This window comes from Vulpes vulpes, chromosome 11, assembly GCF_048418805.1.
Source record: "Vulpes vulpes isolate BD-2025 chromosome 11, VulVul3, whole genome shotgun sequence".
Taxonomy (NCBI): domain Eukaryota; kingdom Metazoa; phylum Chordata; class Mammalia; order Carnivora; family Canidae; genus Vulpes; species Vulpes vulpes.
In genome coordinates, this window is record NC_132790.1 from 49,115,292 (window position 1) to 49,141,877 (window position 26,586).

Consider the following 26,586-nt stretch of genomic DNA (forward strand, 5'->3'; position numbering starts at 1 on the left):
ACACACTCCCTGGTAGCACCTTTGTGGGGACTAGAGTGATTTATAGACACTTAAATCTGGAGAACACAGGGAAATTTCTCTAAGAGGGTCTTGATGTTTTATTGTTATAATCAGCTAAGCAATTAGACACTTCTCAATAAAAGTATTATATCAATTTGGCATATATAAATGACATTTTCTTATGTCAGAAAAGGAAACAGAGACAGGGCAAACATCCTTTTTTAAAGATTTTATTTATTTATTTGACTTAAAACAAAGGTACCTCAGTCCTTCCAGTGGATATATTTCTTTTGTCATCTTGTAATCAGAACATTGCTTTTCAGGGTCGGTTTTTATGTAAGGAGACTATGATTTTTATCAGTGAGAATGATGTGTGCGAAGCTCACAATTTATTACCCTATATAAAGTGAATAAAGTATGTTGTAGAATTACTGCTACTCCTAACTAGCAATCCTTAAAGATAGGTAAAAGTAGAAATGCTATGCTACAAATAAAGTGGAACATGTGGAAATCTGTTACTACTTTTCAAGTTTGAATGTTTTCTTTTTCTTTAAGAAGCAGCACCGGGTAAATTATGCCCATTGCATTCCAAGCTAAGGTCAGTTTTCCATATTTTGTCTGACTGTTTAATAACACTCAAGCATAGAGGCAGTTAGGAGGCCACTCTCACTGATAAATCCATAGTAAAAAAGAAAGCATGTACTTCAGAACTTAAGCTGTTAAGCCCAGCCTTGTTTGACATCTTTCTGAAAGGTGCTTTTAATTTTCCAGAATACCAGGATTAAGACCAAGAAACACAGACTAGTTAGTGCATAGATTTGCGAATGGCATTTTTTTTTTCTTCCTCTTAGCTTGATTATCTTAGAGCGTTTTTTCAAAAGGTAGTTGGTAAGAGAAAAAAAAAAAGAGAGGGGGGTGGGGGCAGCAAACCAGAAAACAGACTCTTAACTATAGGGAACAAACTGGTTATGTTTCGTCTGTGAATTTTAACAGAGTGATCAGAAAAATGAGGAACCTGTTTGGTACATATAATGCTCTTAGATTTTAGATCAAGTCCGTGAGAAATTCACCAAATTCTTAAACTATATTGTTTTAATTGTTTTAACTCTAGATTTGAAAATTTGAACTCCTGAGAAATATTTTTTTCTGTGATGCTGAAAAATAACTTCAACTTGCATTTTTTTCCCCCGAGGATAAAGTAGATGTAACATAATTGTTTTAATTGAGTTTCATTTGTGTGATTGACTTTAATAAAAATATGCTAACCTAACAATTCATTACAGCAATATAGATTACTCTGAAATATGCTATCTTTTAAACTATTTCTAGAGTTTTTAAATAAGTTTTAAAAATGTAAGCAATACATAATTTGTGTATGTCTTCCTGCCCCCCATCATCTAATAAGCTCCCCCTTCCTTGTTCCTTTTTGTAAACATGAGATGCTTATGGCTTGTGTACTGAAAATGCTGCCAGGAAGTGGGGTGAGCAGAAGTTCTTTTCCCATGACCCTCACTCTAATGTTGTTCCAAGGGTTCTCTACTTGGAAATGCTTTGATAACCACATTCATTCCTGACACACCCCACCCCCAACACATACAAAACTACTTCGTGCCATCTGACCTTTGTCCAGCTGCAGCTTTTTAAAACACTAGTGGTGGAGGTTTTTACCTAACACAGTGAATATCTGAGAAGATTTTGTGTGTGATATATTGCATGTATATAGAAAAAAAATTTTTTTTAAAGACTCAGTTAGTTGGTGTGCTGCAAGCTAAAAGATGATTAGCACATGTTTGTTTTTCTCTAATTTCAGAGTCACTAGAAGTGTGTGTGTGTGTGAATATGTCCATCCATACTTTTTTATACAATTTCTAGAATTTTTCCTGCTGACAAGGAAATCTAAAATGGTAAAATACTTTAGATTCTCTTGTCCTCTTTTATTGTGCATATAACTTTTTTAAAGATGAGGTTATGCTCTATCCCCTAATTCTTATATGATGCACTGAATTCTTCCTTTGGAATAGAAAAGAAAGCTATTTATTTAATAAATTCTAGGGCTCTGAGTTTCTCTGATCTTCCCACCAACACTGAACTAAGCAGTAGTATTTTTTTTTTTTATGTTTAGAAAATGAGACTGAAAGAAGAGGTTAAGTAATTTATTCAAGATAACAAAAGGCTCTCAGTTATGGAGCTAGGATTTTAACCTGTCTGATACCAAAGCATTATTCTTTCCTGTTTGATAATATTGTTCAAACTGAGAACACTATGTAGGAGTTTTATGTTCCAAGGGTAAGAGAATGGAGAGGAAGAATGCATAGAAGGCAAAGTTTTCTATGGACTGGTTCCTGAACGTGGAGAAGGCTGGGACCAGAAACCGTAAGATAGAGTTGGTCAGGTAAAGTGTTAGTAGGTGCTGTAGTCCAGCATCATCAGCCCGCCACAGTCCTCAACTGCTGTAGTTTGACACAGGGTTGAGTGACGCTGGATGATTTAAATACATATATATGTAGAATAAAGGGGACACTTGTGGCTATACTTTGTTTTCGCTGTCTGAAGGAGACACAAGCTGAAGCATAATTATTCTTGGAGCAAGGAGGTTCGTTCCAATCCGATGATGGACTTGGGTGGAAAAGCAGACATTTATTTGACAGACTACAAGGCCACTTTGCAGAGTACACATTATGAGAGACGGTAGAAGGAGCCTTGTTCCTATATACTGTGCTGTGATGCCTCTTCAAAGCAGTGACATGTGAAGGTTGAGTGTGTGGGATAAAGGGAACTCCACTTGCAGACTGTTTCCTGTCAGGGCATGTCCACCATGTAACTGACCTTTATGTGACTCTCTCTGCAGGCCCTGGCCTAGACTGAAGAGCCTTGAAGGCTTGAGTTGCCTTGTCCAGTTTCAGTTACTTAGAATTTGAATTATGGCACACAAGTTAACTGCTTCAAGCCTAATGAAAGTGTAAGAGGACTCATGTTACTGTTATGCTGCCTAGAAAGCAGATTTCTCTGTGGGAAGACTTTTTACGCGTGGTGTTCCATTGTGAAAGTAGAGATTAATTTTGGTGAAGTAATTTAGTGTGTGAAGTACTTATTTTAATCTGAAAATTGTTGTGTTCTTAACTAAGTTTAGAGCAAGCATCATTTTGCATTTGCTCCAGTGACTGCAGTGTGCTGTTCTGGTTGCCCAGGCTTACAGAGAAATCTATAGGTGCTCTGCTTTAACCTGGCACTTCTAATATTCTATTTTTCTTTTTTTGTTTTTGTTTTTCTGGGTTAAAAAAAAAAACCTTTAGAGGAAATCTTAGTGATGTCTTCAGGAAACAAAAAGCAAAGGGCAGCTATTCTGAACAAAACTATAGGTAAATTTCTTTCCCTAGATTAGCTCCTACTCATGCTTACAGTAAATTAGTGCCAGTGGAATGGGGCCTGCAACCTTTTGCTTCAGACTTTCTGTCCGGTTACATGTGATAATCCAAAGTCTGCATATTTTTTTTTTGTTGTTGTTCTTTCAAAGTCTGCATATTTTGAAGTCCCATGAGGCACAAATGTTTATGTTAGGTGAGCATTTTAATTCTGAAGTTTTGATTTAATTGCCTTTAGAACTACTTAAAACCACATGATAAAATGGGTATAAGTGAAATTCCAAAGGGTCAATTTGGGACAGTGAAAAATTTTCTCACCCAATTGGTAAGATTCCTGGCACATTAACCACAGTAATTAAATCTATATGTATAAATATAGGTCTTTACTAGTCACTGTGAACAAGGGCACTGGTAGATCGTGGGGGAACATTAACGAACTCTTTATCAATTTGGATTGAAACTAGAAATAAGACATGTTTAAGATTATTAGTGGGGGAAAGAAAGAACTAGATAAAAGATCTTTCCCATAACAAATGCTAATTTTGATTTTAAAAAAGCTGCACTCTATTGAGGATAGACATATTTCATCTCAGAAACCAACTGGTACATTAAGGAACTTTGAATTCAGGCCATGTCTGTCTTTTTTTTTTTTTTTTTTTTTTTAAGCATACAGCTTTTACTAGTTTCAGGTGTATGCTATAGTGATTCAACACTTCTGTACATCATGCCGTGCTCATCAGAACAGGTGTACTCCTTCATCCCCATTACCTATGTCACCCAGTTGTCCACCCACCTCCATTCTGGAGCCATCAGTTCTCTCTAATTCAGAGTCTGTTTCTTGATTTGTCTTTGTCTTTTTCTTTTTTCCTGCTTTATTCATTTGTTTTGTTCATTAAATTCCACATATGAGTGACATCATATGGTGTATTTGTCTTTCTGTGACTGATTTCAGTCAGCATCATACTCTGTAGCTCCATCCGTAGTCTTCCCAGGACCCTGTCTATCTTTATGTCGATTCTTCACTAGCTCTTTTCTCCCTGGTTTAGTTCCAATTCCATACTTGTAGGAACTCAACTGTGAAGAATTAAGTCTTAGATTACTTGATTCATGTTCACTCTAAGGAAAATTGCTTAACAGTAGAATACAAAATTGGGAATCATTTCCTTTCAGGGCTATTAAAAGATATTATCATTTCTGTTGGTGATGTTTTAGTTTCAGCATATTACTTTCCATACATTCCTAAACATTATTACTAAAACATTATTATTACTAAAATGAAAGGAGAGAAAACATATACCCAATTCTAAACACCTCTGCCTCTTTCCTTATATAACTAATCAAAGTATTAATTCCATCCTGCCTATCAGAAAGGCAAAATTTAAGTATTGTTCATTTACTTTATTCCATAATATTCTATAACATATTTGTTTTAATAAAAAACAATAATAAAAAAGTATAGTGCTTATCCTGTGTTACTCCACTATAAGGATATACATATCCTGTTTTAGGAAGGCTGTTATTAAAGGATCTTAGTATATTCTTTTAGCCCCATTCATCTGTTTATGCAAAACCAAGTGCTTTTTATATAGCAGGTCCAGATCTGTTTGTTAAACAGTGAACAAAATAGGCAAAAATGTGTACTTTCCTTGAAACTATAATTGGAGGAGACAAATTAATGACTACATTATGTCATAGATCAGATGGTAGTAAATGCTCCTGAGAAAAATAAACCCTGAGAGGTTATGTCTAAGAGTGTGTGTATGTGCGCCAGTTTTTTAGGGGCTGCTGTGCTTTAGAATGGTTGTCAGGGAAGGCCTCACGGGGAAGGTCACATGTGAAGAACTGGCGGGAGTAAGGACTGAGGCTATGTATAGGTAATTAATGTACCAATTTCTTCTTGACGGGAAAACATTTATTTTTCAGTAATGTCTCACTTTAGTCCTTTTGAACTAGTTGGTATACTGTTACTCATCTTGTACTACCTTTGAATAATCTGGAGGTGATTCTACATTTAGTTGGTTTGATAAGTTAACAAACATTACTCAGATCTGTTTGTGGTTAAAGAAGTTCCATGTTCAATGTCTTTTAAAATATCTGACATTTTAAATTCACTCTGGTTCTTAACTTACCAAAGTGATAGGAAATCTTCAAGATGTAGAAATTGCATAAATAAAGGAGTTAATAATACCTTTTGATTAATTAAATGAACCTTATATGAGAAAGTTTTGATAAAAAACTACTTTGTTAACTTTTTCATCTCTTGGGGACACCTGGGTGGCTCAGCGGTTTAGCTCCTGCCTTTGGCCCAGGGTGTGATCCCAGAGTCCCGGGATCGAGTCCCACATCTGGCTCCCTGCATGGAGCCTGCTTCTCTCTCTGCCTGTGTCTCTGTCTCTCTCTGTGTCTCTCATGAATAAATAAATAAAATCTTAAAAAAAAAAAACCTTTTTCATCTCTTGAATCATAACATTATGTGTAAAAAACCTCTTCAGTGTATATGTAACGATTTTAGGATTTATTGCATTTGCAAGTGATTTAGGGTTAAACTTTACCCTTGCTTAAGCAAAGGATTTCTCCACAGATGGTGTAAACCCATAGCTCAAGGGTTGTTTGCAGGATAATAAGATATTTAGAGAAAATATTTTTTAAGCCCTTTACCAATCCATTTACATGTAAATGATATGCTGATTATATATCAGGTTTACTACTCAATAGAGCGAAAACCCCAAGGACTTCTACTTGGTCAATAGTCTTTATTACCTTGGTTTGGGGGGATGTGACTAAAGATAAAGTTTAACTTCATTGAAATCTAGTTATTTAGATGATAAGTTAGCCTGATACTCATTTTAATCTTTTGTGATGCTGCTATGATCGCAGAGATGTTAGTCACTCACAGCCATGATTTCCAGGGACTCTCAGAGTAGTCTGTATATACCCTTCACTGTTCTGATGTCATTTAAGTTACTACAGTAATTAGCTGAAGACAGTACTTTCCCCGGCCCCACCCCTACCACAGACCTTGGCAACAAGTGCACAAACTTCATTTATTCTAAAAGGTGCTGACCTTGAATCTTAATGATCTGGCTCCCTATGCTGCACAGCGTTGGAACTGAATTCGAATCTTAAGTTACAGAGAATTTTCTATATTCCAAAAATTGTGGTCAGGGAGCATGTGGAACAAACAGTAATACAAAATTTCTTTTCATAGTTGTATAACTTTTAAGAATTTTCATCCTGAAAATATAGACTACAGTACCTGATTATCTTGTTTGTTACCCAAAGAGCCCTTGTTAAAATATTGCTTGCAATCCCACTGTTTCAGTATTTCTAGAAATGTCAGGTGGCTCACACACAGCTGCTGGTAGCACCTTCAGCTCTTACATGAGACTCGGAGTCTCTGCCAGAAACAAGCCCAAGGGACTGGGTGGCATGAAAGCTTCAGGCTCTTTCAATGAGCAAGGAATGAGAAGTAAAGCTAGAGAGAATGGATTTATTTCCCCCCTCTCATAGCAGTTAGGGACAACACAGATTGAATACATCTATAACAGACTTTTCATGGAGCTAGGTTTCCATCGTATTTAGAGATAGGAGAAGGCAATTGAAGTAGTGTAGTGCCTTGTGTGCTATTTATTTTCTTAGGTTATTAGCTTTTTAAGATTAGGGATAATGCCTTTTCTTCATCTAACAGTTCAAATGCTCTGAAAGATGGTATTGTTCAATATGACTGGCAAAGTATAAAATATAAAGATACATGGTGACTCATGGAATCAAAGTTGTACAGTTTTTATACTTTAATATATCTAAAATTGGGGGGGCTTCTAATTTAGCCTCTTTTTTAGGCTCTTTTTTTTTAACAGTTTAGCATCTTAGGATCTTATGGACTGTGCTATATGAAAATGACTTTAAAATTTTAGTACATGTTTGAGGAAACAATATTGTTAAGTTTTGAAGTAAGAAGACAAAAATAATCAGGTCAAAGGAGCTGAAAATCACATATATATTTAAGTTTTTGAATTGAATGATGTAATCACAGACTGGCTGTGTGCTGCCTAATAGAAACCTGGCATAAATTATGTGTGTCATTTGTATGAGAAGTCCCTTTTATTTGCAGCAATGAAAGAATTAGAGACAGAGTGTGGGAAGCTATAAACCCAGATGTAGTTGCACAAGTTGACACAGTTGGAATTCCTCAGTTCTGATTGCTAAATAAGTCTTAGCTCTTCGGAATCACACCAGGCAGTTGCTAACCATGTGGCTCATTATGTGTATGCATGTTGGCAATTCAAACAGCATGGCATTTATGTGAATGAGTTTTCTTTTGAAATAAAAGATTTGAGATTCATCTTTATCCTTTCTGATGAGTGTAATCAATCACATGAAAATAGAACAGTAGTTTAAATATGGTGTATATGTTCTTCAAAGCCACTTAGGCATTTTTTAAGATGACCATACCATGTGAATACACAGTACACCAGCAGTTGTAAAGGTGCATCGTGGGATCTACGATGTAAAATGTAGTTTTCTTGAAATAGTCTGAAAAAAAAAAACTGCTCTGGTGTTTCAAAATGGGGTAGGACAGCCGAAAAATGGTCTGTAAACGTGTAGGATAACAAGTGTTTTGAAAGCAACTTACAAAAACATTATGTGCACAGAGAATAATGATCTTTGTGTCTTTCATTCTGTGGCAGGCCAAACTCCACCCTCTTTTACAGAGTTGTTCTTTTCTGTTTGTTTTTGGAGGAGCAAAGCATCATGCCAGCATACTTCCACATGTAGTCTAAGACTGAGGCTGGTGTATTTGCCTTTCAATTACTATTCATAATCAAATACTTCCAATATGTAAGAGGATATTAGTCATGTAGCTATATGAAAAGAATCTCTTCCAATAACCATGTTGTTTATGGATAGCCATGATATTACATGATACTGTACACTTTTGTTTGGCCAAAGAAAATCAGTAAAAAATACAGTACTGAAAAACCCAAATGTGCTGTCACAAACATAGTTAGCTACTGATTTAAGCTATGCACACATTCTAACTTGTTACTCTTTTTGAATTGTGCTTAAAAATTTTTAGAAGGTTCATGTACATTTGCTTATTTCTTTGCTTGGTTAAACAGATTTCATTATTCAGTCTAGGAATGTTTCAAGGAATGCTGGAATGTGCAGAAATCTGTTAACCACTGAGACAATACTTTGACGTTTTAGTCATCTGTCATTGAGGGAATATGAGTGTTCTTATAGCTTTTATTGATGTATATGGTGCAAAGTGGCTGAGGGGAAAAATGCACGTAAGTAAATGGTAAATTCATCTTTTGGGATAGAGACAATTTGATTATAACGTGATTATAATGTGATTTGTTGTCGTCAAATTAGTGTTTCCTTGGTTGGCAGATACTTTGGCTACATTAAATTTGCTGCCATCATATAATAGTGAGTTATCTGAAATCCTGTGAGGTGAGCTTAAGGTAGATTTAGTAATCAAGAGCCAAGTGTAATGTGTTAGTCTAGTCGGTGGTTTCCTCCTGAAAAATTACCTATCATAATTATAACTACTATTATCAAGCTCATACTGTGTGCTATGCCAAGCCCTTTACATGCATAATTTCATTTGGTTATTATAACAATCATATGAAGTGGGTATTTCATTATCCTCATTTTACTGATAGGTAAATTGAAACTTGAAGAGCTTAAGTTCACACCTCTCCACAAAACAAAAAAGACTGAGTGTTTAACTAGTGGATTTCCCAACATCAGAATCCTTGGTATTGATTTTTTTAATTGGACTTCTTTGTATTAGAAGATGATACAGGAAAATGTCTGCACTAGCTTTCTCTCTAATGATTTAAGTTTGTGGAACTCCTAATTTTTTTTTTTTTTGACTGAATGTTCTTCTCATCATACTTGATTAGAGTTGGATTTCTTCTAAGGCAATGGTGAAATTTTAGATTAATACCTAAAATATCGGGGATCCCTGGGTGGCGCAGCGGTTTGGTGCCTGCCTTTGGCCCAGGGCGCGATCCTGGAGACCCGGGATCAAATCCCACGTCAGGCTCCCAGTGCATGGAGCCTGCTTCTCCTCTGCCTGTGTCTCTGCCTCTCTCTCTCTCTCTCTCTCTGTATGACTATCATAAATAAATAATAATAAAAAAATTTAAAAAAAAATACCTAAAATATCTGGACTGCTTTTGTCAGCTTCCACTGCTTTGCTTTTTGCCCAGCTTGCAAAAGATCTTAAATGAAAGAAACTTCTAGCTCTGTGGCTCCTCAGACCTCATGTAATTGATTTGATGTCCAGATAATTAGGTATGTTGTTTTGCTGGGACTCTGGGTTTTCTCAATTCCTCTTAGTCCCTTTTATAGCTAGAGGCAAGTCTGTGACTAAGTCAGTTCTTATCTGGAATTGATTTTCACCAGTACTGGAAAAGCCTTAGTTTGCTTTTCCATAAATACTCTGATTTCTCGCATTCTATTAGTTTATGACAAGCTTCCTATTTTCAAGACCCTCTACTGGATGCAATAAACACTACCCTCCATGGGCTTACTCTTTGGTGAGGGTTATGGGCCTTAGACACTTAGACACAAATATGTGTAATAATAGAATGAAAAATGGTAGGGTATGTCAGTAGAGGTGTATTGCCCTAATGTAGCACTTCTCAAAATTTTCTGTTAGAGGAAGCACAGTACAGTATCAGTCTGAGGACATGGTCGAAACTGGTTGGTTTGATGGAAGTAAGAAGATATAAGTCAAGTCATATGACTCTTGCTTTACTCACAATATGTGCTTTTTAAAAAAATGTGAAACAAGATAAAACTATTGAACTTGCATCTCCCCAATTTTCTAATAAAAGTTGTAGCACCAGTTAGATTCACTAAAATTATCCATGGGTTTGTGAACTCTTAACATACTACTGTCAGGTATGTCAGTATTTGGTATCTGTAAGAGAGCAGATGTGTTGCTCCGGTTGGATTATTTAGGGTGGCTTTTAGATTAATCTATAGGCGCAGGTATTAAAGGTGCTTCAGAAGGTCTCTGGGAAGCTACGTGCTGCATCAAGTATAGCCAGCTGCTCTTTGGAGGTATGATGAAGCTTCACAGTGCAGCTGTGAGTACTTCTTTATTGAAGATATTTGAAGGTCCTAACAGAAAGCAAAGGGGTGTTTTCAACATGGGGAATGACTTCATCAATGTTGAGAGAGTGCAAGTTTAGAGTTGTTTGTTCAGCAGGTGTATGGAGGATGCAAAGAAGTTTGAGGAAAAAGATGGCTTGAAAAGGAAAGATGATACGCTTGACTTGTGTAGTAGACAGCAACTTAGTGTAGTGCTTTAAGAAGGAAATTTAACTAGTTCAAAGATAATTTAACCACAAATGTGTTTAGTATATGATACCAAGAAGGGGCTGATTGAAAAAGGAAGTTTTAAGAGTTAGTAACAGGTTGCTATGGTGATATGAAAGGTAAGGTAACACCAGATACTCTTCCTGAGTCATTACCTTGGGCAGATAGATACTTCAGGTAGTCAAAAGAAAAGTGGGCTTGAAAGTGAGGGTAGAACAATAAAATACTTCATATTACTGCGTCTGTTGATAAGACTGTAAGTTGTAGATGCCTGGCAAGTAGTGGGAAATGAGTGGTTGGACTAGGGAGAGGTCACGGGTGGGAAAGTAGACCAGGAAGCCCAGGAAGATGTGCCAGCCCGCCCTGTGTTGCTGGGAAGCTTAGGAAAGCTCCAAGGTTCTCTATGTTGGGTAATTCAGGGTTTCTTACTTAAATCAAAAAAGGCAAGAGGGATATTTTATTCAGTTTTGCTTGCAAGTCCAGCATTCAGACTTAATATCATCATGTAGGAGTTGCTTGTATGTAAATATACAGCACTTTCTAAAAGATAACAAGTATTGAGGTAAAAAGACAAACCCTCCTGAAGGAAAGATTGGGAGGGAGGAGGAGGAAACTCCGAGGCAGGAAAGGAGTGCTCACCGAGGAAGAGTCCTGAGACTGCAGGGCGCCATTGTCTCCTTACTCTTCCTTCTTCAAGCCTTTTTCCCCAGGGTAGAAAAATGGATAGTTTACTTCATCCTTTGAACTTTCTATTTTTAACTTCAGTTCTAGCAGCAGTGAAGTGTTTGTGGGTTTTCATTTTTTAATTTTTATGGAATTTGTAGCTTTATTGAAACTGTGGATAAAATTTTCCCAACTGTTGGTTCCTGTTTATTTTTAGGTTGGAAACTTTGAGAACTACTTGCCAGACACATATCATTTATGGGGTTACAAACTGTTTGGTTTTAGAGGCTAGCACCATTATTTATTTTCAGTGAAGCTGTCCTGAAGATAGTAGTTTAGTTCACAGAGTAAATATGTTGTGCTTTTAATGAAAATATTTCATATTCTGCATTTGCCATCTTAATAGTGGTTTAATAGTTAGCATTTGTTGAGAACCAGTATTTCAAGTTTGTCCTGTTCTGTACCAGACGCTGTGCTAAGCCAGTTTCATGTAATATTCATGACAGTCTTGCAAGGGTTTAGTATCTTTTTTTTTTGTACATGTGGAACCTGAGATTCAGAGAGGCTAAGTGCTTGCTATAAGACATATTGTAGTAGGTGGAGGTCGTTGGGTTGGCGACCATGTCTGTTAGACTCTGTACACACTTAATTCATGACATGAAAGGATGATTGATTCTGATGAAGGACTTCTCCCCAGATCTGAGCACATTCATCACATAAGACTTTATTATTATTATTATTTATCACATAAGACTAGTTTATTGCTGAAAACAGATGTTTTGACTTACACTGCCTGCCACAAGAGTACATGTATCAAAAATAGGATGCAGAAGTAATACCCTGAATACACATCTGGTATAGAGATGAATGGGCCATCTAAAGGCCAGCTTTACAGTGCCAAACTTCACAGTGCCAAAACAATGTTGTTGCATCCTCAAACATAGCAAGTTAATTTAGTGGCCTGGAGTAGTCTGTTCTTTTTGCATTTCCAGAGGGATGAAGAACAGCATCAGTGTCCCATTGCCCTTTGGTGATTTTTGCTTCCAGTGACCGCCTGTGAACATGGCTACTGCTACTTGGCAGCATTTCTCAAGGCCTACAAGGAAAGACCCTTGATCCCATTACTGCAAGTCACTCAATTTCACTTTAGCTCAACATACGTTTATCGAGCAATTATTAGCACTAAGCTTTGTCCTGGGCCTCTGTATGAAGAATTTTCTCTAATTGTTAATATTGGACAACCAGCATTTTCTACCCATTAATGTAAACCGGAAAATAACAAAGTGGGCATTTTAAAACTTTTTCAAATAAGGGCCATAGAAGTGATTTTTATTAACAACTTCTTGTGTTTTTTTTTTTTTAACTTCTTGTGTTTTTATAATACTTTCCCATACTTAGTGTTCTTTTACTCTGACTTTTTTCCATCTAGCAGTCTGACATTTGTAGTTCTCTGAGAGAACGCTAAAAACATAACACCGTTGTTAAAAACCCAGGCTTATTTGATAATACTTTGACACATTCTGCTGTATAATGTTCAGTATGATTTTTCGTAAATTGATGCTTCCAGTTATCCTTGTGTGTTCCCAGTACCACAAGCTTTTTAGTAATAGATCTATAGTGGATTCTTCTATCTTTTTTTTTTTTTTTCAAGAATGGAGGAAGGGATGGGGGCAAGAGGAGAGGGAGAAGAAGAGAGAATTTTAAGCAGGCCCCTCGTCCAGTGTGGAGTCCAATGCGGGGCTTAATCTCACAACCCTACAACCCTGAGATCATGATTTGAACTAAGATCATGACGTGAGCTGAAATCAAGAATCTGATGTTTAACCAATAGAACCAACCAGGCATCTGTACAGTGAATTCTTATATTAATGCATTGGTGTACATTTCTGTCTTTCTGGTCCCTCTGGTCTTATTTATGTCTGCTATCTATTGGGCACTAAGGGCACTATGAGATGAAGAATAGATACCTACTGTCAAGAAGCTTCTAGAATATTATCGAGTTACTTCATAGCATTAGAATGTATAAAAATATGTGCATTTCCTTTGGCTTCTACATGGTGTTTCATAATGACCATCTTTAAAAAAAAAAGATTTCATTTATTTATTCATGAAAGAGAGAGAGAGAGAGAGAGAGAGAGAGAGAGAGAGAGGCAGAGACACAGGCAGAGGGAGAAGCAGGCTCCATGCAGGGAGCCTGACATGGGACTTGATCCCAGGTGTCCAGGATCAGGCCCTGGACTGAAGGTGGCGCTAAACCGCTGAGCCACCCAGGCTGCCCTCATAAGGACCATCTAATGTAGGTTATTCCATGCTAATAAGCCTAGCTAGCCCTAATAAATAGTTCAATACATGGGGACTTACTATCTTAGAATTTATATAGCTGGTAAGGGATTAGTGAGATGTTGTTAAAGGCATACCCCTCCCTAATTATAATGCTTGTTAGTCATTGGGGATTAGCTATGGATGCAGCAGAAGGAACTTCAAATTTGGGGAGAAGACCTATCCAGAAGGGTGTTTACCTCTTGGACTTTGGGAAAATTAAGTTATTACTTAAATTTTCAGAGCATCAGCCCTCATAGCTTTGTGTGAAGATGGGGAAAAATATGTAAGAACTTTGAAATAGTAAAACATCAACACTATTGCTATCACTATTGTGATTGTATATTGAAGCTTCTTGCTTGTAATTAGTAAAACATTTTATTATTTATTGTTTTTTTTGGAGAATTGACAACTCATGTTTTACCAGTGGTTGAAAAATCCACATTAGGGGATTACAGGAGTGGGAAGAAGAGAAGATGAAAGGTATCTGGAAAGTTGGAGTATTTACTTGCCTTACAGAAATTTATGCTTTCAAAAATTGAGCTCTTGTATATAAAATATGGTGCTGGATACTTGTATGGTATTCACAGGTGGTAAAACTTCCTAGCTTTATTACACTATTTAAAATAGGGTGGATTGGGGCACCTGGGTGGCTCAACGGTTGAGCATCTGCCTTCAGCTCAGGGCGTGATCCTGGAGTCTCGGGATAGAGTCCCACATCGGGCTCCCTGCAATGAGCCTGCTTCTCCCTCTGCTCATGTCTCTGCCTCTCTCTCTCTGTGTCTCTTGTAAATAAATAAATAAAATATTAAAGAAATAAAATAAAATAGAATTGATAGACTAGGTTTATGGATAACAGAGTAAAGGTAAAATAGAGAAAGCACAGTAAGTGAGTCACAACATATAGTGGAAAGTGTAAAAGAGGAGATAATACCAAATTGGAAGGGATCAGGAAGGGCTTTTTGGAGGAAATGGGGGCTTGAGAGATATATTGAAAGAGACCATGGAGAAGAGTATTATCTCTAGAAATAGGAATAACAACATAAAAAGAGGCAAAGAGACTGGATGTTTGTTTCTAGTAATAACCAGTACGCCAGCTTGGTGTGAGTCTTGATAGGTGAGGTTGGATATATAGGTAGAAAATGCCTTTTGGAAGATTCTGTACATTTTGTTACCTTGATCATTCTTGGTATATTGTTGCGTCTCTTAAGTCTCTGTTTTCATTGATTATTCTGAGAAGCCTTCCCCCATGCACTCAAGCAGTATTGATTGTGCCTTCTTATTTGCTACCTTTATGTGCAGAACAGTATGGCAGTGTGATGAAGTGGGGATTCTGGAGCTAGGCTCCCTGGGTTGAAAATCTGGCTCTGTTATTTACTAGCTTGTATGAACTTGGGAACGTCACTTAACTTACCTGTGCTTGGTTTCTCCCATCTGTAAAATGGGAGTGATGATACCTGCTTTGTGTGGCTGTTGTAAGAATTAATGGTTTAATTTATGTTAAGTGTTTAGAAAAGTATTGGGCACATAGTAAATACTACCTGAGGGATGGCGTTATTAACCTCTGCAGGAGACTTTATCAATTGGCCTATGATAGGATTTATTTACATGTCTGATGCTCCTACTGGACTGTGCCCTTTTGAAGGCAAGGAGATTATATATATATATATATATATATATATATATATATTTTTTTTTTTTTTTTTTACTTTTGTATTTCCATTGCTTTGTACTCTCTGGCTTCTGCGTGGTAGTGTGAAGATAATTATACAGCATATATATCTGGGTATATTGCTCCTGTGAGTCTTTAATCTCAGAGCAAGTGGGTTTCTTGTGCCAGTGGACTGTCTAGTTGTACTTGCTCTGACATAAATATAGCTCATTTCCATACCTAACATTATAAAAATAATTCCATTGTCACTCCTAAGGTAAAAGGTAGCTCTTAATGTATAAGAAGAATTACAATTATTTACTAAGCATGTTTTACTTCTCTAATGAAATGAAGTTTTAGTGTTTCATTAGGATCATCTAATCATGGGTGCTACAGGTTAACTCTTTGATGTAAAAACATTGCTGACTAATTAAAGTCCAGTGTAATTTCTTTCAACTTAATGTGAATATATGAGAAGATATCCTTGCTTAACTTGCAGGTTAGGCAAAAAAAAAAAAAAAAAAGGAAAAGATGTGGTACAGGTGATATTTGTGCCATCTTTACTGTGTACAACCTCGCTTGCTAGTAAATGTTATTCCTCTGCCTTCACCTTAGAATGTGGCCAGGTGACTCTGATCTAATAGTTGGGTAGAAGTAGGGAGAAAGAGACAGCTTTGCCTAAACTAGAACTCTCCGCTTGCTGTGTTTTATATTCTTGACCTTTCTTTTTGTATGTAAGAGAAAATGTAGATATTTATCATTACACATTTTTTTTTCATTACACATTTTGATACTTTAAAATTCAACAATAGAATTTTAAAAATTAGGTTTTAAATTCTATATAATCAGATGTGAATCAGTTTTATTTAAAGATTTTAGAACCAGTATTTCGGTACCATGCATCTGGCCATCGTTGAGAAACTTTAGACAATTAGGAAATAGTGTGTTTCATGTGGTTTCAAGTCAGTTGAAGGTGTTGTGCTTTCTAGTTCAGAGGGAGATGGAGCCCAGATAAAGAGAGTGAACGGATTCCTCATTTTGAAGATTGATCAATATTACTGGCAGAAAAATCCTAAGTTTTTTACCTTGATAATATTTTTGACCTGATATTTTGACCAAATTACTTTCGTTTTTAGAAAATGAGAACAAATAAAAGGAAAGTCAAGAACCCAGACACTTGAAGTTAAAAATAAGTCATATTGCCAATGTCTCTTTAGTTTTGGAATTGTCATCTGAATTACTTGAGAACCAAGTTTTTAAATTGTAATCCTGTCTCCTTATGCTTCTGAAAGGACCAGGGAGAGATCATTCCTACATTGTTCATTCCAGGGTTGAAATAGACACTTTTCTCTTACACAGAAATACTGAATAATCAGGTTGTCTTGTCATGGCCTGATTGCACTACACCAAGAGAGAGAACTTGAAACTGCCATCAACAGATGGTTTTCTTGGGCATTTTCCAAGGTTATCTAAGGTCTAACAGCTGCCACCTTCATTCCTGATTTTTTTTTTCTTTTCTAAGATGGTTAAAATGGAAATAGCCAACACGTTTTAAGCTGTGTGCCAGAACACTGTTTTAAGATCTTCGTTTATATTTAATTCATTTACTTCTCAGAGTAACACTGAGAGACAGGTTCTGTTCCACTTAACAGATGATGATCCTGAGGTACAGAGAAGTTAAGGAACTTGCCCACAGTCGTGTTACTGATTGGTAGAGGCCAGAAGTTAACCCAGGTACTCTGCCACTAGAACTCACATTCTCAATTACTTGGCTATCTTGACAAGAATAGCTTATAAAGTGGGCTTCTGTGGTCTTGTTTGGGAACAGGAATTTGTTATAGTGCAACCACTGTGATGTCTGCAAAAGGAAAAAACAGCTTACCTTTTTTTTTCTTTAAGATTTTATTTATTTATTCGTGAGAGACACAGAGAGAGAAGCAGAGGCACAGGCAGAGGGAGAAGCAGGCTCCATGCAGGGAGCCCGATGTGGGACTCGATCCCTGGTCTCCAGGATCACACCCTGGGCTGAAAGCGGCACTAAACTGCTGAGCCACCTGGGCTGCCCCTCTTACAGAATTCTTAAGCACGTTGATTCATCCATATACACTATTCCCTATCTCAACTTCTGTAGGAATTGCATCACTGATTTCAAATCCATTTTACCGTAAACATTTATATAATACATAGAAAAACAAAGGGACATTAATTTCCATCTCAGGGAAAGTAGCCATAAACAGCTTGGCTTAAAATTGTCCCAAGAGTCTAATTTCTTTTTCTTCTCATAACATTTGAATAGGTGTCATGATTTCTCTGCCCTTAGCAGAGCTGTGCACTGTCAGGTAAATGCACACTTTGGTACAGTGTCCTTCTCTCTGGAAGGCCAGTTAACTTTCCCACCTTTATGAGTTGGACTTGAATGATAATAATTGACACCATTTATTGAATTGCCTAGTATGTACCAGGCACATACTTCGTTTAGTCCTTAGAACAACCTGTGAGATCAATGTTAATTCTCTGTTGTAAAGATAAGAAAAATAGTTTGGGGGAAGGATGGATGATTGTCTAAGAGCTCAAAGGTAATTGGTGAAGTCTAGTTCTAATGTAGCCTTTGTTTTCTCATTGACTAATAATTCATTAAGAAGCCTCTCTTTATCTTTCTGAAAGCCCAATGCAGAGCCATTCTTAAGGTGATAGAAAGTAAATTGAAAGTACTTCTCAAGTAGAATGTGCAGCTGGACAAAAGTTTTAGCCATCTTGTGGGAAAAGGTATAATCTATGAGTAGCATCATCTTTCCAGAGAATAATTTCTTTTTTCAAAAAAATCTGTCTTGTGTGTGTAATTTGATTTTTTTTTTTTTAAGTCTGTCTGAAGCTTGAGGCCTGTCATCTTCAGAATTGTCTTTGTTCAGGGTATTGGTGAGTTCTTTGGGTCACAGCGACACAAAAAAGTGACCTTAATGTTTGAAGACCTATTCATTCTTGAGTACTTACTTTTTTGGATGAGTGCTGGGGTTTCCTGAATGGTAGGTTACCACAGTAGGTTCTGTGTCTAGGCATAGGACCTCAACTGTTCTCGTAAAGAGAAAATTATTCTGATACCAGTTAAAATGTTACACTTGATCTTAGCCAAAAGGCCGAGAAGCAATACACTAGTTAAATGTTAAGGAGTACTTTATTCAAGATTGCCAAAGGTGTCAAGATTATCACAATAGGGGAGAGAGATCATACTCGACTCTGAATTAAAAAGTACAAGTAGTGATTTATATCTAAGGAGCAGGCTTGGGATTGTGTTAGGGGATACTGGATTGGTATGAAAAATTACTGGTAGGAGACACCAAAGGAAGGGGGATTCTTGGTGAAGGCAGGCCAAGGAAAAAAGTAGAGGATGAAGATTTTGATCCCATGTTCAGAGTGGGGAATTCTCTCTAAGCTGACTTGGCAAGATTCTTGCTAAAACTGGATTTTGTAGAGCCAGTGACGACTGGAGCCAAAGTAGAGGCCTAGTCAAGATAAAGGTTCAGAGCCTGGATAACCTTTGATTAAGGAGAAAGTCTTCTGTTAGGTTCTATTGCCTGAATTAAATATAAGAGTTCAGGTATTGGACTTGAACCCCTGGGAGACACCACTAAATGAAGTAATAGGGTGAATTCCAGAAAACTATGTTTTCCTACTGGCACAGATTTCTGTGGAAAGGTTGGTGTGGATGATCAGAGTAGTTATGAGAGGTGGGTTCTTTAAAGCCTCTATTATGCTGCACCGTCAGACTGATTTATAATTTTCCTTAAAAAACTTATACAGTGTTTACTAGGTGCCAGGCTTGGTTCCAAACTCTTTTCAAATATTAATTTACTCAATCCTTAAAGCAACTGGTGTGAGGTGGTTATGCAATTGTTATTCTCCTTTCACTGATGAGGAAACAATGGCCCAGAGGAGTTAAATAATTTGCCCAAGGTCAGGTAGCAAGTACTTGGTGGGACTTGGGTTTCCACCTAGGCAGACTGGCTCCAGAGTACATTCTTAATCACTCTGTTAGGATGCATCCCTGGGCTTTACTTCTCATTATATTATGGGTTTTTCTGTATTCTCTCCAGGAATAAAGAATTCTTCTGGATTTAGTCATACTCTGGACTTTTTTCAGACTGAAGAATATATTTAGCTTGAGGTCCCCTATAAATCACAAGGTTATTTGTAAACACCCTTTTAGGTGGCCTTTCACATTAGGGGATCAAAACACATTCCTCACCTGCTCTGTAGTCTGTACATTGGTGACTCTTCCTTATCAAACATTGGCTGCTTTCTCCTCCCTTTCTCCCTGCTCCACTGGCAAACTTAGTGGCTGGCTGGCTTTCTTTTGTTCGTTTGTTCTTTTTTTTTTTTTTTTTTTGTAAATAAATGCTCCATTTATAGGGAGTGAATGGTAGTTCTTTGATAAAGGATTTGGGAATTGGCTTCAGATAGTACACTACTAACACCAAAAATAAGAGGCAAATTCCCTGTGGGCAGAGCAGATCCAATTCCTAAAATATTTCTTTAGCAGTCTCTTAAAATCTGCTTAAATTTGTCAAGCTAGTATTTTAAAATATATGGTATATTACCATATAAAATATGGTAAATATAATATTAAAACTGAAGTCAGACAATAACATGTATGGAAGCTCTTGTATTCCATGATACCTTCAACTTATGGTTTGTTTGTTTGTTTGTTTGTTTGTTTGTTTTGACTTTTTAATTACAGATCTGTCTATGGCCGTACAGAAATTTTCCCAGTCACTGCAAGATTTCCAATTTGAATGTATTGGTGATGCTGAAACAGATGATGAAATTAGTATTGGTGAGTACTGTTGTTCTTTAATATTCTAAATAATTTTAAAAGTCCTACTTCAGATACTGATTTCTTTGAAATCTAACAGATTCTGGGACGCCTGGGTGGCTCAGTGGTTGAGTGTCTGCCTTCCGACCAGGGCATAATCCTGAAATGCTGGGATCGAGTCCTCACATTGGGCTCCCTGCATGGAGCCTGCTTCTCCCTCTGCCTATATCTCTGCCTGTCTCTCTGTGTCTCTCATGAATAAATAAATAAATGAAATCTTTAAAAAATAAAAATAAAAAAAGTTAAAAAAAAGAGAAACCAAACAGATTCATATACCTAAATGCTAAACATGTAAAATATTCTGATTTGATAAAGTTTAAGGGCAATTTTTGGTTATTGTAGAGGACAGTATTATAAATTGTCTAAAAATCGAACTTGTTTTTTTTTCCATAGGAAATTATTTATTAATCATCCTATAATTTAGCTCAGCCCTTTGAGAAGAGGTAGACAACAATCTTTGTCTCTGCCTCAAAGTGAATCATTCTTTCAAAGATATATTGGGCATCTACTATTAAATACAAGGTACTGGTTTTAAGAATTATTTTAATTTAAAAAAATTTAATACTGATTTCTCTCTTAACATGAGTATTTGTTTATAAGGGAAAAATTGACCCTCCTGATTCAGACGGTTTTATTTCCCATAAAATGAAGAAGTCAGGTTATGTGATCCCTGGAGTTTTATCTGTATCTGAATTTTTACTGTTTGAAGGTTACATTTTAACAATCACTATTAATAGGTTTTTGACAGTGGGTCCATTTGTAGACTGAGTTAGCAACATGTCACATAATCAAAGACTAAAGAATATGTACATTCGTGAGGATAATACTAAGTGTGCTCCTCTTCCAGATATAAAAATAGAATATTACAAGTCTTTAAAAGAGTGACCCTTGGGCCCCTGGATGGCTGAGTGGTTGTGTCCTGCCTTCGGCTCAGGTTGTGATCCTGGGGTCCTGGGGTGAGTCCTGCATCAGGCTCCCTGCATGGAGGCTGCTTCTCCCTCTGCCTATGTCTCTGCCTCTCTGTGTGTCTCTCATGAATAAATAAATAAAATCTTTTAAAATAAAAGAACAATGACCCTCAAAGTTTAATGTGTATATGAAACAGCTGGAGATCTTATGAAATGCAGATTCTGATACAGAAGGTCTCAGGTGGAGTGTGTGATTCTGCATTTCAGACAGACTTGAAGGAGATATGACACTCCTGGTCCATGGACCACACTTTGAGTAGTAAGGACTTGTAATCCTAGACAGGTCCCTCCACAATCACATTTCTTTTTCTTATATGGTTTTATCAGTTATATATGTATTCCTAAACAGTATGGTTTATTTTTGAAAACCTAAGTAGCAAGCCCAAACCTAGCTGTGAAAGGAAAGGGCAGTGTTATCCCCACCAAAAACGGCTCTCAGGAGGAAATAAGCTGACTGATTCATTGTCTGGCTTTAGCTTGCTCACATTGACAAAAGTTCCTTCTGGATAAATAACTGGTAGAATTCAGAGTTCTTAGACAAGCTCTCCTTGCATATGGGATTTGCATTATGCATATATCAGTATGGCCAAGGTGGCAGTCTTTCAGAGGCCATGTACCAGGTGGTCACTTTATTGGTTGCTCCTTTAGGAGTGTTAGTTACTCAGGGGAGGTAGAGGTAGCTGGTCTATTGAAATCAAAAATGACTCCTCCACCTCAGTGTTGTGATGAAAAGTAGCTGAGCCATGTAGGATGAGGACTGCCACATGGGCCTCAACAGCATTACTTTTTTCTTTTTACAGGGTGAATGAGAAAGGGCACCTTCAGTGATCACACACCACTGGCACTTGGAACAATAGTTGTCACCTTTGTGTGCCACTTCTTGACATTTGTGTCATAAATGTCTAGTCCCCAACCTAGACTTTGAAACACATACCTGGCAAAAAAGCTTTGATTATATTACTAAAATACTAATATATAAGCATTATTATATAGAAAAAATAAAACTACTTATATAATAGCATTTATTTTTACTTAGTAATGTAATTGTAATCATAACTCCAAGAAGGCAGAGGCCAGATTTTTTGAATTTTATTTTTAAATTTTGTTTTAGAGGGCAGCCCCAGTGGTGCAGCGGATTAGCACTGTCTGCAGCCCAGGGTGTGATCCTGGAGATCTGGGATTGAGTCCCACGTCGGGTTCCCTGCATGGAGCCTGCTTCTCCCTCAGCCTGTGTCTCTGCCTCTCTCTCTGTGTCTCTCATGAGTCAATAAAATCTTAAAAAAAAAATTTTTTTTAGAGAGATTGCAATAGAGTGGGGGAGGGCAGGAGAGGGAGAAGAGAATCTTTTTTTTTTTTTTTAAGATTTTATTTATTTATTTGACACAGAGGGAGAGACCGCACAACTAGGCAGAGAGGCAGGCAGAAAGAGAGGGGGAAGCAGGCTCCCTGCTCAGCAGAGAGTCTGTTGTAGGGCTTAATCCCAGGACCCTGTGATCATGACCTGAACCTAAAGGAAGAGTCAGTCACTTAACCAACTGAGCTACTCAGGCATCCCTGTCTTGTCTTTCTTTTTTAAAAAAATATTTTTATTTATTTATTCATGAGAGACACAGAGAGAGAGAGAGAGAGAGGCAGAGACATAGGCAGAGGGAGAAGCAGGTTGAGCCCAATATGGGACTTGATCCCAGGACCCTGGGATCACGACCTGAGCCAAAGGCAGATGCTCAACCACTGAGCCACCTAGGTGCCCCTATCTTTTCTTTTTAAAAACCACTTTAGCTTTAGCACCTAACCTAGGGCCTGACTCATGATAGACCCTCAGTTAAATTGTTGAATAAATGACATAGTTTTCTTATAAATTTTAATTTTTTCACTTATGTGTTTATTTTTCTAATCATTATATATGTATATAATTTGTAATGTATATTTGTATGTATATTTAATAAAAATATATATAATTTGTTTTCTTTTAAAGAGGATTGTGGCAAATACTTTGGATTTTTTAATAATTTCATAACTTTAAAATGTTTCATCAGTGTAAATACATAAACTAAAGAAATAAAATCCATGGAACATTCAGGTTGATTCTAGTTGAGAATCTCTCCAGAGAGAGGCAGAGACACAGGCAGAGGGAGAAGCAGACTCCCTGCAGGGAGCTTGATTCAGGACTTGATCAGAGGACACCCTGATCACGAGCCTGAGCCAAAGGCAGATGCTCAACCACTGAGCCACCCAGGTGCCCCAGATTCTAGTTGATCTTGTTAAAAAGTATAATAAACATATTTCTGCGTATTTCTCTTAATCTCCTTTAAACTTACTTAAAATACCTTTCTTGAAGTCACATGTAACTGAAGAGGCAGGGTTTTTAAATTTACGCTCTGCAGCCTTTCAGGCAGATGTTAGGTGATTTCCCCAGGTTGTGGTGAATTCGATCTTCAGCATTGGTCCCTAGTTTCTTTCCACTGTGGTTTAAATGGATGCTGTTGTGGCTCTTGTAGATTAGATTTGAAAGCTGTGACTTGATCAGGAGGTGGTTTATTGTAGACAATGAATACTAGATTAAATTCTGGTGCTTTGAGGGCTTCAAGGAGTTAGATCAAAGAGGAGCAAAAGATGAATGCTATGTAAGTGTAGATGTAATGGTCCTTGATGCTTTTAGATCAGGAGACTTATGTATCTCCTATTACTGGGAATCTGATTTAAACATTAATACTTTATTTGGAACCTAACCTAGAGCAAAAAGTAGTCTAAAATATTATTTCTGAAAAAAAAGTAAAAAATAGGTATGCTCCTATATCCTCACCATCCGACAATTTTTATCCTTTTACTGAGTCCTCAAGTGCATTCTAAACATTTAAAAATATAACATAGAGAAGACTATAACCATTTCTAACATGGAAGAATTATGAGTACATTGCAAGCTGCTGTTGCAAGGATAGTGACCTAGGAATATATTCCTGAGACTGTTGTGTAGGGCTGGAGTGCATGTGCAAGGAACTATCCTTACCCTCCTTCATCAGTCTTATTTATTTTTATCATCAGTTTTAATTCTACATGGGAAGATACGTAGTTCCAACTTTGTTTAAAATAGCTTGTGGAAGCCCCAGTTTCAGCCTCTTTATTCCTCTGATTTAACCAGAGGAATGAAGTAGGGACAGCTGTGGCTCTTAGCATTGAGTAACAGCCGCAACATTCTCAGCCAGAGTGGTTTTGAGACTTACCAATGATGGAACCATTAGAAATGATGACATACAAAAACTCATCTTTTATAAGCAAGTAATGTCAATGAAAAATAATGTGTAAAATCAAGACATTTGCTGTCTTTTTGTATGTGAGCTGTGGTAGGAATGAGTAGGGAGGTGGTAGGAAGATGAGTAAGATGTCTACTTTTAATGTGCTTATGGTGGAATAGGGTGAAAAACAGATTTTGAGCAATGTAAGGAAAAGATTCTGTTTCCATATCAGTAAATTACCTAATTTGTGGAAGCTGTTCTGATTGTTTTATAGGTGGGTAGGCATGTGACTGGCCTGTAAATCAGTCCTACTCTTCATCTGTCCCCTTCTTCTCCCATCCTTTTGGACTTGTGCATTTGGGGTTTTTTTGTTTGTTTGTTTGTTTTAGCGCTAGTGAAACATTGCTGACTTGGAAGGAAGCAAAATATAATTAGTTGCCTGTGATCCAGTGTGGAATTTCTCTGGCTCAGAGAACAGGTCAGTTGTTTCCAGAATTGAAGTCCCAAACAGGACAGCATTCTTGTGCTTTCCCTTTAGCACCTTCCTTTCCATTCAAAAGCAGCAAGAGGTCTTTTCTCCTCCCTTCTTACAGGGATAAATGAACTGCATGCGAACTTTCCACAGCTCCATTTTATCTGTCAATTGTAGTGCTAGCCTAGTGGGAAGCAGCCTATTGAATCCATCCAAATTAACTTCTCACAGCTGCTCTAATTACCTACTTATATTTCTTTAGTTTTTGAACTGAGTAAAGATCTTTGGTTAGGAGTAAGTCAGGAGTTCAGTAGCTGGACACTTAGAGCTTAGAAATTGGTGAGGGAGGGTACAGATTGATTACAAACTGCTTATAAGATTCAATCCTCCTTTAATAATTATATGGGTAACATTTGAATGTACCATCGCTTAACTATATTTACACAGTAAGTAATATGTATGTAAATGCAAAAAAAATCAGTGCTCACTGCATCAGTTCTGGTGCATGTACACATGTACATGCATGGGAAGTGATGACTTCCAAAGTCATGTGCTGAGCCTTAAAACCTTACTAGTAGGAGATAAAAGGCTATCTCTACAGAAAATGAAATAGTGCCCTTTTAAAACCCCTGTTTACACTGGCTCATTCAAACAATAGAAGCTCACAGTTATTACTGTGAATCTACCTATGAGATAGGTTGTTTTGCTAGGTTAATTTAGCATCTGAGAGTATAGGATACTAAAAGGCTGTAAATCTTAGTGTATCACTTCAAAATCCATATCCATACCAAGATTGGGACATGCAACTTATTTTGTTTCTGTATTTGGTGCCTACAATTTGAAATCACTTTTAACCGAAGTCTTAAAAGTCTAGATTAAAAATCAGATCTTATTAAGCTGAGCTGGTGCCAATAAAAATATTAGTCATTAAAATGCGGCAAATCTTGTTCATTCTGTGTAATCTTGGAAACCATCGGAAAGTCCAGTTGCAATTGTGCATAAACAACTTGGTTAGCAGTGTTGTATGATAGCCTTTGGTAATTCTCAGGAAAGTTTTACACAACATGAACCAAGGATTAAACATTTACCAAGAAGGAGAGTCAGTTTGCTAATAAATATTTTAGGTGGGGACTTCATTCCCTTAGACACACCTAAACAGAAAATTCCTGTGGTGAAGACAGACAACACAAAACCACTTGTTGACTAAGGTTATGGCTCCCAGCTCTGAGTGCAGAAATGAGGGGCCATCAATTAGGTAATTCAGATCAAATATATTCATAATAATTGCACAGATATTTCTGACATAGCTAATATATTCCTGTTCATGTATTTATTGTTTTCAGTGCAGATATGCAGACAGCAATAACGATGGCTAGTGCTTAATAGTTTTTAAAATAAAGACCTGTTACAACTTAAAAAACAAAAAAAAAAACAGAAAACCTTTTTTCTTTTTAAAGATTTTATTTATTCATTCATGAGAGAGAGAGAGAGAGAGAGAAAGGCAGAGACACAGAAGGAAAAGCAGGATCCATGCAGGGAGCCCGATGTTGGACTCGATCCTGGGTCTCGAGGATCACGCTCTGGGCTGAAGGCGGCGCTAAACCACTAAGCCACCCAGACTGCCCCAAAAAACCCTTTTATAGGCAAATCTAGATAGATTATATCTACAGTTTATGTGTACAGTTTAATGAATGGTAACTTAAACTGAAC

At 37.0% G+C, this 26,586-nt stretch overlaps 1 protein-coding gene across 8 annotated transcripts in view; it reads left to right on the forward strand.

The window, feature by feature from the left end:
• Positions 1–26,586, forward strand: part of ARHGAP42 (Rho GTPase activating protein 42) — a 280,896-nt gene that overhangs the window by 37,397 nt on the left and 216,913 nt on the right. For 5 of the 8 annotated variants that reach the window (XM_072726273.1, XM_072726275.1, XM_072726272.1 and 2 more), the window contains exon 2: positions 20,069–20,164. The exons of 1 other annotated variant lie outside the window; for it this stretch is intronic. In XM_072726273.1, the coding sequence (XP_072582374.1) occupies positions 20,069–20,164 (96 nt within the window). Of the gene's footprint in view, positions 1–19,785; positions 19,942–20,068; positions 20,165–26,586 lie in introns of those variants that run through there. 2 more of the 8 variants (XM_072726278.1, XM_072726277.1) reach the window with 2 other exon arrangements.